The sequence below is a fragment of the Microplitis demolitor genome, chromosome 3 (assembly GCF_026212275.2).
Source record: "Microplitis demolitor isolate Queensland-Clemson2020A chromosome 3, iyMicDemo2.1a, whole genome shotgun sequence".
Classification (NCBI taxonomy): Eukaryota; Metazoa; Arthropoda; class Insecta; order Hymenoptera; family Braconidae; genus Microplitis; species Microplitis demolitor.
The window spans coordinates 21,617,587-21,634,647 of NC_068547.1; the positions used below are offsets into that span (position 1 = coordinate 21,617,587).

At 35.1% G+C, this 17,061-nt stretch overlaps 7 protein-coding genes across 11 annotated transcripts; 3 read left to right on the top strand and 4 right to left on the bottom strand.

The window, feature by feature from the left end:
- Position 1: 1 nt before the first annotated feature.
- Positions 2-2,469, top strand: LOC103569816 (uncharacterized). Of its 2 annotated transcripts, none has more exons than XM_008547332.3 (6): positions 2-415; positions 478-690; positions 795-976; positions 1,074-1,435; positions 1,985-2,114; positions 2,292-2,469. In XM_008547332.3, the coding sequence occupies exons 1-5, from the start codon at positions 161-163 to the stop codon at positions 2,086-2,088; spliced, it is 1,116 nt and encodes a 371-aa protein (XP_008545554.1). In that variant the 5' UTR covers positions 2-160; the 3' UTR covers positions 2,089-2,114; positions 2,292-2,469. The 2 variants fall into 2 exon arrangements, with proteins under 2 accessions (XP_008545554.1, XP_008545553.1); XM_008547331.2 differs by lacking the exon at positions 2,292-2,469 and adding an exon at positions 2,200-2,289.
- On the bottom strand, positions 2,121-4,370 carry LOC103569818 (uncharacterized). Its single transcript, XM_008547333.1, has 5 exons — positions 3,752-4,370; positions 2,781-3,001; positions 2,633-2,705; positions 2,476-2,562; positions 2,121-2,413 (listed from the first exon to the last, which is right to left on the bottom strand). Exons 1-5 carry the CDS (start codon positions 3,985-3,987, stop codon positions 2,221-2,223), a joined length of 810 nt encoding a protein of 269 aa, XP_008545555.1. The 5' UTR covers positions 3,988-4,370; the 3' UTR covers positions 2,121-2,220.
- Positions 4,371-4,877: 507 nt separating this feature from the next.
- On the bottom strand, positions 4,878-6,280 carry LOC103569849 (uncharacterized). The gene is made up of 5 exons (XM_053737437.1): positions 6,233-6,280; positions 5,830-6,134; positions 5,549-5,707; positions 5,095-5,446; positions 4,878-5,026 (listed from the first exon to the last, which is right to left on the bottom strand). Exons 2-5 carry the CDS (start codon positions 6,106-6,108, stop codon positions 4,878-4,880), a joined length of 939 nt encoding a protein of 312 aa, XP_053593412.1. The 5' UTR covers positions 6,109-6,134; positions 6,233-6,280.
- Positions 6,281-6,834: 554 nt separating this feature from the next.
- Positions 6,835-8,707, top strand: LOC103569815 (probable RNA-binding protein 18). Its single transcript, XM_008547330.2, has 4 exons — positions 6,835-7,050; positions 7,133-7,230; positions 7,323-7,536; positions 7,619-8,707. Exons 1-4 carry the CDS (start codon positions 7,045-7,047, stop codon positions 7,904-7,906), a joined length of 606 nt encoding a protein of 201 aa, XP_008545552.1. The 5' UTR covers positions 6,835-7,044; the 3' UTR covers positions 7,907-8,707.
- Positions 8,708-8,781: 74 nt separating this feature from the next.
- Positions 8,782-10,034, bottom strand: LOC103569814 (probable 28S ribosomal protein S25, mitochondrial). Its single transcript, XM_008547329.3, has 3 exons — positions 9,792-10,034; positions 9,500-9,606; positions 8,782-9,159 (listed from the first exon to the last, which is right to left on the bottom strand). The coding sequence occupies exons 1-3, from the start codon at positions 9,926-9,928 to the stop codon at positions 8,861-8,863; spliced, it is 543 nt and encodes a 180-aa protein (XP_008545551.1). The 5' UTR covers positions 9,929-10,034; the 3' UTR covers positions 8,782-8,860.
- Positions 10,035-10,069: 35 nt separating this feature from the next.
- On the top strand, positions 10,070-13,502 carry LOC103569813 (alanine--tRNA ligase, cytoplasmic). Its single transcript, XM_008547328.3, has 3 exons — positions 10,070-10,262; positions 10,349-10,501; positions 10,570-13,502. Exons 2-3 carry the CDS (start codon positions 10,358-10,360, stop codon positions 13,339-13,341), a joined length of 2,916 nt encoding a protein of 971 aa, XP_008545550.1. The 5' UTR covers positions 10,070-10,262; positions 10,349-10,357; the 3' UTR covers positions 13,342-13,502.
- On the bottom strand, positions 13,376-16,362 carry LOC103569848 (GTPase Obg). 4 transcript variants are annotated; one of them, XM_053737495.1, is made up of 7 exons: positions 16,250-16,362; positions 15,930-16,115; positions 15,774-15,833; positions 14,701-14,937; positions 14,506-14,625; positions 14,096-14,434; positions 13,376-14,019 (listed from the first exon to the last, which is right to left on the bottom strand). In XM_053737495.1, the coding sequence occupies exons 4-7, from the start codon at positions 14,935-14,937 to the stop codon at positions 13,486-13,488; spliced, it is 1,230 nt and encodes a 409-aa protein (XP_053593470.1). In that variant the 5' UTR covers positions 15,774-15,833; positions 15,930-16,115; positions 16,250-16,362; the 3' UTR covers positions 13,376-13,485. The 4 variants fall into 4 exon arrangements, with proteins under 4 accessions (XP_053593470.1, XP_053593468.1, XP_053593469.1 ...); XM_053737493.1 differs by lacking the exon at positions 15,774-15,833 and having other exon boundaries at positions 16,056-16,115; XM_053737494.1 differs by lacking the exon at positions 15,774-15,833.
- Between the last annotated feature and the right edge of the window lie 699 nt (positions 16,363-17,061).

A 17,061-nucleotide genomic window follows, 5' to 3' on the forward strand; every position in this document is an offset into this window, starting at 1 on the left:
AGTTTTATTTGTGCTCTTGTACATTTGACTCTATAATAAACAAAATAACGAGACTTTGTTGATAACTTGTACATTAATTTATTATAATTATAAGACTAATTAAAATAATTATTATTAGTAGTGAGTTTATTATTAGTAGATTTAGAAAAAAGACATCGTGATGGCTGACCAAGAATTTTCTGAGCACCAAACGAGCCTCGTTGAGGTTATTCGTGATGAACTACGACAAGCAGCTATAGAGGAGAGAAGAAATAATCGGACAGAGGAACAAAATAAACGTAGAGCAGCTCTAGGAGAATTGATAACCACCGACGATACGTGGACTTTGGATACGATTATTAAGAAAACAAAAGACTTGAGAAAAAAAGCCCTTTCCATTGATGACTACATCAAGCTGCAAAATTCATTGATACAGGTACAGCTCTCTTATTTTTTTTTATTCATGCTATCGCTGATAGTAATTGTCATTTATTCCAGGACGAACAAAATATAAAAGGATTTTTGTCAGTCGGGGGCTCGATACCAGCGTTGATCCGCGATCTTACGAGCATTAAGCCCAGCATTGAACTAGCAGCTGCACATTGTTGCTGCAATATTGCTCTAGGAAATAAATCCCAGTGCACTACTCTCTGTAAATATGCGGGACCTTATCTAGTAGAGCAGCTGGACACCTTGAGCAATCCTTTACTAGTAATATTATAAACTAAAAACTATAAACTCCAGTATCATAAAAGTTAATTAAATCACCGCCTATTAAGTAATAATTAAATAATTAATGAGTGAGTTATTTTTAGGAAATAAGTGCCTGGACCGTTGGTAATCTTTGTGGAGGCAGTAAAAATGCATTCAAAGCATTATATGCACAAGGCTGCCTCTGTCGTTTACTTTCACTATTGCGAGATTGTGACACAATAATCTTACCATCAATTATTTACGCAGTTACCCAGTGCCTTAATGAAGGATTTGAATTGATTAAGTAAATTTCAGAATATTATTACTCCTCTGTACTCTATCATTATGCCATTACTCCATCAATTTACCGTTATATTTTTAAATTTATTTTTTTTTTTCAGCGATTTAGAAGCTGTTGAAATGTCCAAAGGAATAATAGAACGAGGTTGTTATGATAATTCATCAGGTATTTGGGTTCTAGCGCTTTTGTCTTCAAAATTAGAGTGCCGTGATACACTTTGCACTATTTTATCATCGGTATTTGATTTACTGATGATTAAAATAAATGAAGAAACTCCAGACACTAAATTAATAACCGCAGCGATGAGATTACTTGCTAATTTAATACCCGAACCAACAGGATTTGCTGCAAATATTATTTTTTATAATCCAAAATATTCAATTACTGAGGTTGAGAAATTATTTAATAGGTTGTTGCTTTACCCACATGTTCACGTGAGAAAAGAAACTCTATGGCTGTTAGGTAAGTTGATAAAAAATCTTTATTAATTATGTAACTTTATGGCTGAATGTTGATTTATTTATTTCATTTATTAATTAATTAAATAAGAATTAAAATACTGCCCAGGTAGACACCGTTGGCAAGTCGATAGACTTCCTGTGATATCACTGTTCGACTCACATAAATTTTAAATTTTATTTCGATTGTTTTAAATTAAAATAATAAATTATTAAAATAAATTAAATTATATTCTTTAAATGAAACATTCAAATTTAAGTCAACTGGTCACCGGACAGAGGTCCGGGCCTTCGATGTTCGTCGGCTGCCTTCTACATCTGCAGATCCAGTACAAAAAATTTATAAATCGTTCGAGGTCGCATCTTCTTTAGAATTTTTCTCTATCACAGTGACCAAAGTTTTATTTATTCCCGATTTTTTTACAAAATAGATGTCACTAAATAATTAATTACAAATTTTAGTTTAATTAGAAACCTGACGGGAATCTCACAATTAATTGATTAATTAATTAAAAAAAAAATATTTCAAGTCGTTCGCTTTCATTTGTTGCAGGAAATCTTTATAATCATCCTCAAGAGCAAGTTAGTCAAGCAGTGAAAGATCTACTGCCCCGTTTAGGTAACTTAAGTCTTGCTATCCAGTCAGTCGCTACCTAGAAAAGCACTTGGACAACTTGTGACAGGTATATATTTAAATAAATAAATAAAATTAACAAAGAATTATAAATATTATGGAAGGACAATGATAAATATTCGTTTTTTACATAGATAACTACCTACTTATAAATATTAAAACGATAATCGCGTAGCTGAGAATCTTCTTCTGGGGGACATTTTTGATAATGCGTTAATATTTTCAGCTAGATCTTCAATACAACCGATTTTAACGACATTGAAATAAAGTTTACCCATAATACTCGCTGTTGGACTGTCTAAATTCTTTAGACATTGATAGAACGCATTGTCACAATCACAATGAGATCTGGAGAACAAAGATATAATTATAAATATGACAAATAAGTTATTAATCACCCGATTACTTACTTGCTGTACAGCGAGTAATTAGTAAGATTATAGCGGCTGCGTTGCGCGCGAATTTTAACCGGGCACAGGTCGTGAGTCCGACAGCACCTGTAATTAACAATTATTATTATTATTATTACATTTTATTTAGAGATAAGTAACACATCGTGGTACGTACTGATCGATTTCAGTATCTGATCCGAGATCATGATAATTATCAGCAATGTCTCCAGTTCCACACCATTTAGTACCTAGAGAAAATGCAATTTATTTATTATCACAACTGGAAGTTAACGGTACTTATATGGTTAAGTATTTATTTATACCTGGTAATATACCAGAAAATAAATTAAGTGCATGAGTGCCAAACATGTTCGCTCGTTCAAAGGCTCCTTTGGGTGTGCTCTTAACTCTATCTTGAGATCTTTGGATCCTGTCTAGCATCTCACATCGATACATCAAACTAGTCATCTGGGAAAATAATACCTCTGTCGGATAAGACGAAATGGAAAGATTTCCAAGCACTTCTTTGGCTTCATTTGGCTCGCTATAAATAAATTTTTATTATGAAAAACCAATCAATCACTTTTTTCCGGTTATCATAATATTTTTATTGATGTATTTGTTATTGTCAATTGTATATTTACTTTTCTTATAATTATCGATTTGCGATTCCTGTATGTAGACAAACTTTTACAGATATTATTTTATAAATTCATGAAAAATAAACATGTAGAATTATTACACTTTGTTTTAGGAAAAAAAATCTAATTAGATTTATCCAATCGATCGTCTGTATCAATTTTGTTTTATTATATATAGCAGAGTAACGAGACCAGTCGGGGAGATAAATATTTCTTTTGATAAATTTAAAAAAAATGACAATTATAATCACAATTTTTTTATCGTGAATAATTTCTTTACTTTTAATAATTTTTTAAATTTAATTTCTTAATTTATAAGTGAATGATTTAGTGAAATTTTTAAATTCTCTTAGCAGTCCCGCTATTGGTCTCGTTCCTCAAATCATTTTTTTGTAAAATAAAAATTACCATTAATTCAAAATAAATTATTCGAATAAAAAATTTGAAAATAAATAAAAAGGACTAAAACATTGTCCCAAATATCCTGAACAATTATTTTTATTTTATTTTAAATTGGGTAATATGGTCAGTCTCAAGTTTTTTTTTTAAATTATTCTTTATCGATTATAAAATAATTAAATTATTAAATAATAATTATTATTAACAAAATATATGAGGAATCTGATTTCGACATATATGGATAAAATACTCACTAAACTTCAATAATATCACACTTGAGCATTTCATTATTTTCATTAATGTCCACTACAGCAACTGTCTGATCATGAAAGTAAACGACACGTTTTAAACCTGCGGAACGTAATCTATCACTGGGTAAAACTCCATTCAGTCCCTTGTAATTATTTTTCAATAATATTGGCTGTGATAAACTTGAACTCCATGTCGCCAAAAACTCCAACACCAAAAGCACTTTTAATCTCGAGCTCATGTCCCTGCTTACTGTCTTCGCGTCGCGGAAGTTCTTTCAGCTCTCCCGCTCTCGCGATAAAACTCCTACTCTTTGATCATTTTAATTTTAAAAATCAGATGCCGAGAGTAAGAGAGCTCGCTTTGTCCTCCTCCAAGTAAATCTTTAGTCAAAGTTTACCACTGGACATCATGAACAATAATATGTCAGTCACCTTACCTACACTGTTTGCGATTACGTTCATTGCAATCGCAACTGTAGAAAACCTTGAGGATCGACTTAGCACTTGAATAAATAATTCATACTCACTGGTCAATTTTCCTCCAAGTGATTTTCTTATAAACTAGTAATAGTACGAGGTAATATGCTGACTATTAAACCGGGCTGACTCGATAAATACTTTTAATTCCACGTTTTCTCATTCATCGAGTGGGGGACTACGAAAGTGGGACAATCAGCGTCTGCGGGTAGAAAAAAAGTAGCACGTATGTTAAATCTCTAGGGAAGATACACGTGAGATATCTTATGGGAAACTTTTCTCTTAGAACAACCACAAGAAAAAAAATGGCAAATTTCTCCGCAATATAAATTATATAATATTAATATATTAATGATTGATAAATGTATGAATAATAATTATTTAAATATTTATATTTTACAAGATTATGGAGAAATCAACTTTCGCTTAGCACGCATACGTGATTTGTAAATAAATTTAGCATAAATAAATTTTTAAATGCTAAAAAATATGGCAAACTGGTACACGTAATTTATATTTGAGTAAAAAATATTAAAAAAAAAAAATCTTGTACATTTTTAAAATATGTATCGTTTAAAATTTATCTTGTCGTTTATTTAAATAATATGTAATTTAGATATCAGATGTTGGTGTTAAAAGTCCTGATTATTTTTCATGGTTGATGATTTGGGGTCGCAGCTTGTTGACCTTGGGAGAGGTTCGACTTAAGAGCGCAATCATGGGCACTGCGGCTCGTGCTTAGAGTTATGCTTATTGGCGTGGCGTTAAGAAGCTGCAGTCTCACTGGACACTGTCGAAATCCTATTAAATAATAAAACAATAATATTACCGGATGATGATGATGTTGATAATTGATAAAAATTAAATACCAGCGTGATGAGGACCGGAGCAATGGCAGCAGACAGGATTGTTCCGAGGACGAGAGCAAAATTCAACGCTATGAGGTTCGCCGCAGCGTACACATCTAGGAAGATGTCTACAATTGGCAGCCACATGCCAAAATCCCTGGCATCGGTAGCACTGGAGCACTCCGTCAGGTTGCTGAGCATTGGATCCTTCAGTAGCGCTACCTGGAATAATTGCCAGCTGATGGGGTCCATTTATCCCATTGGCACTTGGTCGCCACCAACTGATTCGCTCTGGTAGTGCACTAAATCGCGCGGCTCCGAAGAAGTCCAGACCTTGACGCAGAAGGTGTTCATACTGACTAGCATCCAGTACCTAAAATAATATAACAGTAAAGTACTCGGTCTCAAGTCCTAAATCATAAATCATCTCGAGTGAGCTAAGGCCAATGACTGGCGTGATGAATGTGCTTATCACCTCAACCCGGACGTACTGCCGGCATCTCTCGATCGCAGAGATGTTAATGCCCTGCTTGACCAGCGCTGAGCTGAGATCTTCGAGTGGTATTGCCCAGGGAACATCACGCAAGAATACTGATTGTCGATAGCGCGAGTCACGAGCTGAAAATCGGGCCACCTGTCGTTCGTTCAAGATGATTAGATTTCTATATCGCTAATGCTTATGTTCGTTCTACTTGAAACGAGGTCACCTCTCATTGTCAGCAGAGCGGTGTGAATGTAAACAATTTATTTATTTACCTGAATGGATCCTTGGAAGACACGGGATAAATTACCACGTTGAACAAGTTTTTCAGCATCTGCTTCTAGAGAAAATGTGACAATTAACCCACAGGATGTTTGTGAGACATTCCAGCTGCCAGATGGTTCGGATTCATGTATGGCCTCCTCCAAATCGCATTTTGACAGCTCATCCGGCAAACCCTGAGGATGACTGTTGGTGGCTCTGGACACGTACAATGAACACGCGGGCTCGTCTTCATGCTTTGAATTTTTATCATATGCCGCCTCGTCTCCCATTCTGTAAGAGGCCGTTAGGTTTTGTACTGAAAAAATTTATTATTCCGTTACAACCGAGGTAAATATTGTGTTTAGTTTTAATATATGATGCGCTTGCTTTCGATCTTGTTCTTTAGTGACATACCTTTAGGAATCCTCTCTCGTTTTTACACGCAAGAAGAGAAGAAAAAATAATTAAATGGGCAGCGTTGAGGGCATTGCCCAACGCTAATATCAATCGCTGCGCACTTCACATTTTACGATCGTTCAATTTATTTGTTTTCTTCTTTTTTTTCGAACGTTTATAACAAGAAAATATTACTTTGAAAGGAATTATGTTCATAGACGAAACCAAGTATTCATAGCGTCTCATATCATCGGGCAACACGAAATTGGGAATTTGAGGATCCCCGGCTTGGCGCAAATTTTTTTTTGCGGACCAACTGTCCTAAGTTAAATTCTCAACAGTTCAGAAGCACAAAAATAAGTAAAATAAATGTAATTCGTGTTCAAAAAAAATTTTCAGGTGACCCGAGGTGAGTCACAGCAGCTCACAACACAAAAGTGGTCCTCTGAGGGGTCAATCCTAAGGAAATTTCATTTTTTGAGGTCCGATTGCCATCAAATAAATTCTAAATCATGTGTAGGGACAGAAATGAGTAAAATAAATGCAATTCATAAAAAAAATTTGTTCGAAAACATTTTGTAAAAAAAAAAATTCAAAGGGATGATGGGAGCGCACAACAGTGGCGCTGATGTTCCTGCTAAAAATAACATCTCGTCTGACCGTCGTCTTTGCGTTCATTGAGTGTAGAACATCCGAAGTTTACAAATGAAGAGCGTAAACATAGTTTAGAAATCTTTCCATTCATCTAATTATGAAAATGACACCAACTACATAACAGGACAATGAATCTCTTTCAATAACAAAAAGATAATCGATTCCTGACAGCAGCAATGACTGTAAGTATCGAGAAAGTTATTTTTATCGCGCAAGGTTATATTTACTGTCTCATAATTCAATAAATTCCGTTTGACATTTCAGGAAACTCCAAAACTACCTCTGCCTCTCAATCCAATCAAGTCGAATTCACTTGAAGACAGAAGATTGTGGGTAGGAAATTTAGATCTTCGAATTAATGAGTAAGTATTGTAATTTATTTATCTATTTAATTTATATGTTGAGTTATTATCCGAGAACAATTAAAATAAATATGAATTATTTTATCCTACTGGTACCAACTATTAAAAATCGTTCAAAAATATGGAAAAATCGAAAAGTTTGATCTGCTCTTCCATCGGTCTGGACCACAAGCTGGTCAGCCTCGAGGTTATGCCTTTGTAACCTATGCGACTGTCGAAGATGCCGAGAAAGCCAAAGGAATTCTTCATAATGCTAAAATAGGGTGTAAGAATGTCATCGTCCGCTGGGCTCACACCGTATCTGAGGTAATTTAAACAAAACTAGTTCAAAATTTTAATAAACTCGACACTTCCGCAGACATTAACAGCAAATTATCACTGATCACAGGTAGAAATCGACAAGACGAAACCCCTGATTGACATTCCAGCCCTGTCAGGTGCCAAAAAAGAAGACAAGAAGATAAGTCGTGAAGTAGCTATACAAGCAATTGAGGCCAAGTTGAAACTGATGAAAGAATGTGAGGAAGAATTCGAATTAAACAAACCCCTGGTTGGTAACTCAGTGATACAGCAGTACCAAAAAACTGAAGCACCAAAACCATCCTCATCTAGCAAACATTATCTCCATCGACATCACCATACTCGTCCGTACTCGAGATCTAAACCAAGAAGATAGTTCCCACAATATTTTTATCAACTTGTAATTATATTTTCATGATACCAGCATCGAAATTTCTCGGAGTTTCAGTGTCTCGGATCTATCGTAGATCTACAGCCAGTCGAAACAAGCGAATTTCAGTCCAATGCCGCAAATTAATATTAGCAAACACGTAAATTGTGAATGCCTTTAGTCAACGGGTAGAAAGTAATTTGTCTCATCCCTTGGGAAGAGACAAATAATTCTGCCCACTAACTGAAGACTTTTGGAATTTAGATTCTGATACTTGTCATCTAACAGTAATTTCATTTACGTAAATCACAGTTTGATTATGATTGAGTTTTATAAAAATTAGAGTGAATAATAAATAGAATTTATAGCTTCTGCTTAATTATAAATTGCAAATGACAATTTACGCGTACGCTAATAGTTGATACCATTGGTCTTAAATTAACTTGTTTCTGACTGGCTGCTGACACAAACTTCAAGTTCCAATGCAGGTAATGATGAAAAATTTAGTGTGTAATTCAGGATGAAACGCGGGTGATGTCAACCTTGCCCCTGGTCTGAAATCGTTTTGTTTCATCCCTTGTCACACAATGTACTATTAATCATTAGTGGCTTTTTAAACGATTTTTATCCATGACAATGAATTAATAGGTCGTCCTACTGTGTCTTCATACATAAAATTTTTTGAGATTCATTTTACATACATATATATATTTATATAATATCGAACAATATTTATTTATAATTATTTGATATGTGATTTAAATTCAACGAAAAAAAAAATAAATATTAATAGCTAGCGGAAAAAATGAGAAAAATTACGAACTGAAGCTTAAAAATGTTATTGTATAAGTAATTTATTAAATATTAAATACGCATTTCGATCAATAGTAGTAATCATTTTTATTTTTTAATAACAACTAAAATTAATATATAAAAGCTTATTTATTTAAGATAATTTATTTACACTTCCTGTTTTTGTTTACTCATAACTTCTTCCATCAAATCGGGATTGTGAATGTACTTTCCTCTCATGTGGTATGGCAACGGTACGATACCAGAGCATGGCAATTGTCCTGGTATTTCACAGATGCAGTGTCTAGGACACTCGTTACCGAAGTTTGCTGGGTTGGCTTTCTTTTGAGCCGCTGCTAACTCTTTCTCCAATACATCTTTCGATTTGCCTACAACTCTTATCAGATGCTCCATAATTTCTTCCTTGCTCTTACTCTCGACGTCTATCAGCATTCTTTTGCCATTGTCTGCAATTATTTTTAGTAAAAATCAATCAGTTGCTGCCAGCCCCCACCAACATCTAGCCCTTAATACTACAACTAAATATAATCCTGAAGTTCGCAGACAATTAACAATTTTCGGATTTTTTTTTCAACAATTTAATATAAAAAAAAAAATCTAAAAATATTCACATGTAGAAAATTAAAAAATCTACATGTGCAATTTTTTGAAATATTATTTTTTTATAATTTATCATTTCTAAAAAAATCCAAAAATTATTAGACGTTTGCTAACTTGAGTATTACAAAAATTTTAAAGACTGGATATTTTACCCGGGTTATAAAATAAAAATATTTATTTACGCACCATAGTAACACCGAATAAATGGCGATGGAGTTATATTTCTAAAAATATTGATTTGGACGTCAGGATTATTGTATTGAACCTGCGGCACGTACCAAAAAATAAAATCCCTGTGGGAATCAAATTTTTCATTAGTAAATAATACAAAAATTAATTAGTGTGAATGTAGCAGACATTAGACAAATTTAAATTATTAATAAATAGAGTAAATTTTAAATTTGTCTGATGTCTTCTACATTCATACTTATAAAAATTAAATTTTCTATTTAAAAAAATAAAGAATAAATTATCTCACTTTATTCCTTGGTTGTGTTCGCCATGAGTGTTATGGTTAATTGAAAATATTTGAATACTATTTTTAAGAAATAGTTTACCAGATTGCAGATACTTCAAGGTTCTCCGTATAGGAGCTCTTCCTATCATGAACGGCATCCTTAATTGATTTTATTATCACTATATATATTTATCAATTTGTTTATTAACTGAATGCCGAGTAGTAAAAATTAAACTGTCGATTCCTTGGGGTTATGTACGATTTTACCGACTGATTCGCACGACCAACATCTGGTGTCAGTGCTCCACATAATTCAAGTCAACACACATGTGTATGTGACCGGGCACATTTTTGTATTCATTTAATAAAAATCTCAGCCGCCTTTCTCTGCTGCACTTAACTGCACCAGCTGTTACTGAAAAAGCTATCAGACTTTGAAAAATCATTTTCTAATTAAAAAAATTATTGCATCAGTTCACTGAAACATCTAAGGTAAAATTACACTCTAACCAAAACCTCTTAATTAAAATATGTTTGCAACTCCAGCAAGAGGAATTGATATAATTATTTTGCTCTAGGTTATCAAAATGGGCGAATCAATGACTGCGAAGCAAATCCGTCAAGCTTACATTGACTTCTTCAAAGAAAAAGGCCACCAGTATGTCCATTCTAGCTCTACAATCCCCCATGATGATCCAACTCTGCTGTTCGCCAACGCTGGGATGAACCAGGTACGCAGTTCAATTTAAATTTCTGAAGTTTATATATTTATTTTGGGTTAACATGAATTTTTTTTAAGTTCAAGCCCATTTTCCTGGGTACTGTGGACCCAAACAGCGACATGGCTAAATGGGTGCGAGTTGTAAACTCCCAGAAGTGCATCAGAGCTGGTGGGAAACACAACGACCTTGACGACGTGGGTAAAGACGTCTACCATCACACGTTTTTCGAGATGATGGGCAACTGGTCATTCGGAGACTACTTCAAGAAGGAAATATGCACGTGGGCTTGGGAGTTTCTGACCCAGGTGATGAAGTTGCCAGCTGACCGGCTGTACGTTACTTACTTTGGTGGAGACGAGAAGGCCAATCTCGCTGCCGATGAAGAGTGCAAGCAGCTGTGGTTATCTGTTGGAGTTCCACCCTCACACATCTTGCCGGGAAGTATGAAAGACAACTTTTGGGAGATGGGAGAGACTGGACCGTGTGGTCCATGCAGCGAACTGCACTTTGATCGGATCGGTGGCAGAGAAGCTGCTCACTTGGTCAACATGGATGACCCAGATGTTCTAGAAATATGGAATCTTGTATTCATTCAATTCAACCGTGAGTCTGATGGCAGTCTACGTAATTTACCGAAAAAACATATTGATTGCGGTCTAGGTTTAGAACGACTGGTATCTGTTATTCAGAACAAACGCGCTAATTATGATACAGATCTATTTGTGCCGCTGTTTGATGCTATTCAAAGTGGGACAGGAGCAAGACCTTACACGGGAAAAGTAGGTGATGAAGATAAAGATGGCATAGATATGGCTTACCGTGTATTGGCTGATCACGCACGTACTATTACTGTTGCCTTAGCTGACGGTGGAATGCCAGATAATACCGGAAGAGGATATGTATTGAGAAGAATTTTACGTCGCGCTGTTCGTTATGCGACTGAAAAACTAAACGCTAAGCCTGGATTCTTTGGCTCTCTAGTTAATGTTGTCGTCAATCTTCTCGGTGATACTTTCCCAGAATTGAAAAAAGATTCCCAATCTATTATTGACGTTATCAATGAAGAAGAAACACAGTTTCTGAAAACACTGTCTCGTGGACGTAATCTACTTGATCGTACTATTGCTAAATTGGAAAACGCTAAAGTCGTACCAGGAGATGTTGCCTGGCGTCTTTATGACACTTACGGATTCCCTGTTGATCTCACGCAGCTGATGACCGAAGAAAAAGGCATGTGCGTCGACATGGCCGGCTATGAAGAAGCTAAAAAAGCAGCCCAGCTTGCATCACAGAGCAAAGCTGGTGGTGTCGATGATCAGATAAATCTTGACGTTCATGCGATCACAGAATTGCAAAAAATGAGTATCCCCCCAACTGATGATTCGTACAAATACAATTACAGCTCAACAGATGAAATAGATGCGGAATATAAATTTGAACCGTGTGTTGGAACGGTGATTGCTATGAGACGCGCTAAAAAATTTGTTGACGAAGCATTACCTGGAGAAGAAGTTGGAATTTTATTGGATAAAACTTGTTTCTATGCTGAACAAGGTGGTCAAATTTACGACGAAGGATTTTTGGTTAAAGAATCTGGTAATGATGATGACAGTGCCGAGGTTCGTGTTACAAACGTTCAAGTCCGAGGTGGATACGTTCTTCATATTGGTACAGTTGGTATTGGAGTTCTGAAGAAAGGTGATAAATTAAATTTAAAAATCGACACCGCTCGAAGACGTCTGATAATGAGTAATCATTCAGCAACTCATGCATTAAACTTTGCATTGAGAAAAGTCCTTGGCACTGAGGCAGACCAAAAGGGATCACTTGTCGCTCCCGATCGTCTGAGATTTGATTTCACAAATAAAGGTGCTATGTCAACGAACGATATCAAGCAAGTTGAAGAATTCACTATGGAGTTAGTAGAAGACAATAGAAAAATTTTTGCCAGAGAAAGTAAACTGGGGTTAGCTAAGACCATACAAGGATTGCGAGCAATGTTTGAGGAGACTTATCCTGATCCCGTGAGAATAGTCAGTATGGGCGTGCCAATTGATGAACTTGAAAAAAATCCTCTTGGTCCGGGTGCGATGGTTACAAGTGTTGAGTTTTGTGGGGGTACGCATCTACACTACACTGGTCATATTAAAAACTTTGTTATTGCTTCTGAAGAAGCCATTGCCAAAGGAATCCGTAGGATTGTCGGACTTACTGGTCCAGAAGCCGCTAAAGCTCTCAACAAAGCCGAAATTTTGCAAAATCGACTTAATACTATTGAGAAAAATATGGCCGATGATAAAGAATTCAAGTACACTAAAGAACACACGAAGAATATCCTAGATTTGCTGAATGATGTGTCGCAAGCAACAATTGCGGCTTGGAAGAAGGACACTCTGAGAAATACGCTGAATGGGATGAAGAAAACGCTTGATGACAGAGAGCGTCAAGCTAAAGCAGCTGTTGCTACAAGTGTTTTGGAGAAGGCAACGTTGATTATTGAAGACAAAATAGGCACTCCAGTGATGGTTGAAGAATTCCAGGCTTATAATAATACCAAAGCACTTGACGCTGCTTTGAAGAAAGTGAGGACACTGTCACCTGGTACCAGTGCACTATTTTTCACAATTGACGAAGACACCAAGAAAATTTTTGCTCTCGCTTCGGTCCCCAAAGACGCTGTCCAAAAAGGCCTGACTGCCAACGAATGGATACAGGCTATTGTTCCACTGATGGGAGGAAAAGGCGGCGGCAAAGCTGAAGCCGCTCAAGCTTCTGGTCCCAACTATTCGTGTCTGAAAGAAGTCATCAAGCTCGCCAAGGAGTTTGCTTCTTCAAAGCTTGGTAATTAATAATACCCTAGAAATTATAAAATTTTTCTATACTCTAGAAAAAAATTAGACTGCAAATTTAAAATTTTCACAAGCTTATGATTAAAAAAAAATTAATAAATTTGTTGATTTTTTTTACAATATATTTATAATAAAAAATACAAATCACTGTTCTTTTTCAATCGCCGCTTTTAAATTTCTCGCTTCTACTTCCTTATCATAAAGTACACGAATTTCTTTTAAAAGTGTCGAAATATTAGTGCCTACTTTTGCTGAAATAGGAATTATCGGTAAGTCTAATTTTTCTTTTAGTTTTTTTAATTTATCTTCCGTTCCTGGTACATCTATTTTATTTGCGATTACTAGTATAGGTCTCTGACACAAAGTTTTGCTAAAGTGATCAATTTCACTTTTAAGAACATTAAATTGCTCCCAGGGTTCATCCGCAGTCAAATCCAGTATAAACAAAAGAGCTGCACATCTCTCAGCATGCTTTAGAAACATTATACCCAATCCACGGTTCTTATGAGAGTCTTCAATAAGACCGGGTAAATCTGCCACAGCTATCTGCTCGTAATCATCATAGAGAACCATTCCCAAGTGAGGCCGCAAAGTTGTGAATGGATATGGTGCCACTTTGGGCCTTGCTCTTGATATCGCTCGAAGCAAAGTACTTTTTCCGGCATTAGGAAGTCCAATCTTGAATTAAATATTGTCCATTATTCATCATTACTTAATCCAATTGAAATTATTAATTACTAGAAAGGATCATTACCAATCCAACATTTGCCATACTCCTGAGCTCCAATAAATACTGTTTCTCTTCTCCTTTGGCACCAACCTCAGCAATCTGTGGCGCTTGATTAACATCGGAAGTAAAGAAAGCATTCCCATGGCCACCAGCACCACCTCGAGCCGCAATAAACATCATCCCCTCTTCGTCCAAGTCCGCTATAATATCTCCCTCCGGATTTCGTACAATCGTTCCTAAAGGAACCTTAATTATTGTATGCCGCGCATTTTTCCCTCCGCAATCTTTAGGAAATCCCTTTTCCCCACTTTCAGCTCGAACTTGACTCGCCACTTGCCTCAAATCCGTGACTTCTTTCGTAGCCTAAGCAAAGTTCTACATTTAACTAAAAAAAAGTCTATCGCAAATGATAATTACAGCAGACTCTAGCGTACTTGGAAAATAACGTGACCTCCATGACCGCCGTCTCCTCCGTCAGGTCCAGCAAATTCGTTAGCCCATACTTGGAGGAAAGATATGCATCCGTTGCCACCAGAGCCTCCTACGACTTTCAGCTAACGGAATAATTTATTAAATTGTATTCAAATTTATTATAAATATAATAATTGGATTTACTTTAAATAAATTACCGCTTTAATATCGATAAAGTGATGGCTGTTTTCTGACTCGGATTTTCTTTTCCTGCTTCTCAGAGGAACAGCTGCTGGCTCTTCAGCGTTAACAAATAAACAAGCTGAACAATGAATCGCGCGGCGCAAATTGTTTCTGGTTACAGTCTCATGTTTATATATAACAGTGCTAACAGCAGGATGTTTACGGATCGTATTTCTTAGAGTTAAAATTCCAAGACGACGAAGCGACTGCATCTGAAACAAATCACGTATAGCAATTTTTAAAAACAATAACAATAAATAACAAACGTATCCAGTCATTGAATTTTACATTTATTGTCATCTAGAGAATTTTACATTGAGATTATCTTCTAATAATTTAGTTATAATATTTTCATGAATTTCGATAACTCTTTTTCGATAGAGCGGTATTTCATCAGACTGATAAGTTATTCTATAAGTTCTTGATATATTTTCTGTATCAGGAAATTTATAGTACCGGATAAATTCAACGTTTTTGATAATACGACCAGCGTTATTATATAAAACAGTATAAAAAAAAAGCTCATCGAAGTTTAGCGTAACGATGAATGTCAAGTCGAAAACAAAATCCGGAGGGCCGATAATTTCTTGACGACTGGAAGCGATATCGGTCCATCGTGGGTCAGGTGAATAAAAACTCGAGGAATCGATCGTTTGAACAGGTCGCAGATGCTCTAGAGAAGGAGGATCTGCTTGTTGGAACACGTGAGTAAGAGCAGAGTCCATGAAAAACCACTTGTCCTGCCCTCGGTATCCAGTGCTCGAATAATTTTTAAAATTACTTGTCACAAATGGCTCGACGGCTGTCAAAATAAAATTACCGTGGGCTGCCATTTCTTTTATTTTCCATGAATCGCTCCACAGTCGCTGGGGTTTGTCGAAATTGGTTCCACCCTGACCGTTACACAGAGTCACTAAAATCTGCCCGCTGGGTTCTAATATTTTTCCAGCTGATCGGAAAAATTTGTTTAGCAAATCGCGATTCAAATCTAATCGCATTTTACTCAGAACATGAGGAAAATTAAATATTATTTTGTTAAATTTTTTACTTTTTAGAACAGGATCTGCTTCAAGATTTGTTGCGTCTACTCCTAATAAAACACAAACTCCTAAAATAGAAAAACACGATTTTGCTATCAAGATATCTTGACATCTAGACATTTATTTAATTTTATGTATATAATAATTTAATTCGTAGTACGAACCATTATTTTTTAAATAGTCAATGTTATTTTTAGCAGAATCACTTATGGGATCACTTTCGTAGCATGTTGCGGTAAGTGAAATTGTTAGGTTATGTTGAAACAATACAACAGAAAATGAAAAATTACCTTCTCCCAACAATAATACATTATCATTGTCATTAAAAATTGATAATCTCATTTTTAGTCCTAAAATATTTTTAAATTTTAAATAAAATGTCATCGTTCAAAAAAGAAAACTCCAAATTTTAAATTTAAGTAAAAAAAAAATAATTTAAACAAAATAAATAAAAAAAATTAACTTCTAAACTTTAAATACAAACCTTAAACTCTTAAATTAATTATTTAAAACATAAATATTTATAAAAAAAAAACTATTTTTTCATGTTTATTGACAATTCATATACAAAAATCACAAAAGCATGGAAATTGTTATCCGTAAAGTGGCGCCATCATTAAAAAAACTTTTTTATTCCTGCCGTGACTTTAGACATTTTTTTAAATTCAAATTAATTTTCCCACTTTTTTTGTGTCATTTATTATTCTCTTAAAAAAACATCATTTAATAATTCAAAAAAATCATTTTCTACTGGCCATCAATTTTCCTCATGGGAAATTTATTTAAATAATTTGATTTAATAAATCTGTAAAAAAATGAATTGCTCACTGACAGGTGGAGTTAAACGACAGCAATTGACATTTAGAATTATTGTTGCTGTTGGATGAAGAAACGAGATATGTATGACAAGGATTGATAATCACAAGAAAGTAAATATGAAACAGGTGGGTGTGACTTTTTTTTCCATAAAATTCTCTACACCGCGACTAATAATTTATTAAATCGATGTGGTGGCCTTCAGGTAAAACTCAATTACGGGTGCATTTTATATTTCATGTTATTGGTTTTTGTTTGTCAGCTGCAGTGAAACATGTGGGGCGAAATATATCGAAGCACATATTATTAATAAATAATAACTCTAGTTTCTTCAACAACATGCGATATGTCAACGAATATAACGATGCCTGGTTTATCAAAAGCTTTAAACCCGGACACTTATTTACTGTCTAGACTATCATAAATAATTACATCGACTGCCGTTGGCATTGTCTACAAAACATTCATCTCTCGTACATC

Coding starts and splice junctions, on each gene's coding strand:
- LOC103569849 (XM_053737437.1), bottom strand. CDS start 6,108: ATGGGAGACGAGGCGGCATATGATAAAAATTCAAAGCATGAAGACGAG. Junction 5,447..5,548: donor GGCAGTACGTCCGGGTTGAG/GTGATAAGCACA, acceptor ATATTATTTTAG/GTACTGGATGCTAGTCAGTA. Junction 5,027..5,094: donor CTCCGGTCCTCATCACGCTG/GTATTTAATTTT, acceptor ATTATTTAATAG/GATTTCGACAGTGTCCAGTG.
- LOC103569815 (XM_008547330.2), top strand. Junction 7,231..7,322: donor TTAGATCTTCGAATTAATGA/GTAAGTATTGTA, acceptor TTTATCCTACTG/GTACCAACTATTAAAAATCG. Junction 7,537..7,618: donor GGGCTCACACCGTATCTGAG/GTAATTTAAACA, acceptor CACTGATCACAG/GTAGAAATCGACAAGACGAA.
- LOC103569818 (XM_008547333.1), bottom strand. CDS start 3,987: ATGAGCTCGAGATTAAAAGTGCTTTTGGTGTTGGAGTTTTTGGCGACA. Junction 2,706..2,780: donor ATTTTCTGGTATATTACCAG/GTATAAATAAAT, acceptor CATTTTCTCTAG/GTACTAAATGGTGTGGAACT. Junction 2,563..2,632: donor TCAGATACTGAAATCGATCA/GTACGTACCACG, acceptor TGTTAATTACAG/GTGCTGTCGGACTCACGACC.
- LOC103569848 (XM_053737493.1), bottom strand. CDS start 16,088: ATGACAATGATAATGTATTATTGTTGGGAGAAG. Junction 14,938..16,055: donor TGTATTATTGTTGGGAGAAG/GTAATTTTTCAT, acceptor GATTTGTTTCAG/ATGCAGTCGCTTCGTCGTCT. Junction 14,626..14,700: donor ACTTTATCGATATTAAAGCG/GTAATTTATTTA, acceptor TTATTCCGTTAG/CTGAAAGTCGTAGGAGGCTC.
- LOC103569816 (XM_008547332.3), top strand. CDS start 161: ATGGCTGACCAAGAATTTTCTGAGCACCAAACGAGCCTCGTTGAGGTT. Junction 691..794: donor CCTTGAGCAATCCTTTACTA/GTAATATTATAA, acceptor AGTTATTTTTAG/GAAATAAGTGCCTGGACCGT. Junction 977..1,073: donor GAAGGATTTGAATTGATTAA/GTAAATTTCAGA, acceptor TTTTTTTTTCAG/CGATTTAGAAGCTGTTGAAA.
- LOC103569814 (XM_008547329.3), bottom strand. CDS start 9,928: ATGCCGTTCATGATAGGAAGAGCTCCTATACGGAGAACCTTGAAGTAT. Junction 9,607..9,791: donor GAACACAACCAAGGAATAAA/GTGAGATAATTT, acceptor TGATTCCCACAG/GGATTTTATTTTTTGGTACG. Junction 9,160..9,499: donor ATTTATTCGGTGTTACTATG/GTGCGTAAATAA, acceptor AAATAATTGCAG/ACAATGGCAAAAGAATGCTG.
- LOC103569813 (XM_008547328.3), top strand. CDS start 10,358: ATGGGCGAATCAATGACTGCGAAGCAAATCCGTCAAGCTTACATTGAC. Junction 10,502..10,569: donor CCAACGCTGGGATGAACCAG/GTACGCAGTTCA, acceptor ATTTTTTTTAAG/TTCAAGCCCATTTTCCTGGG.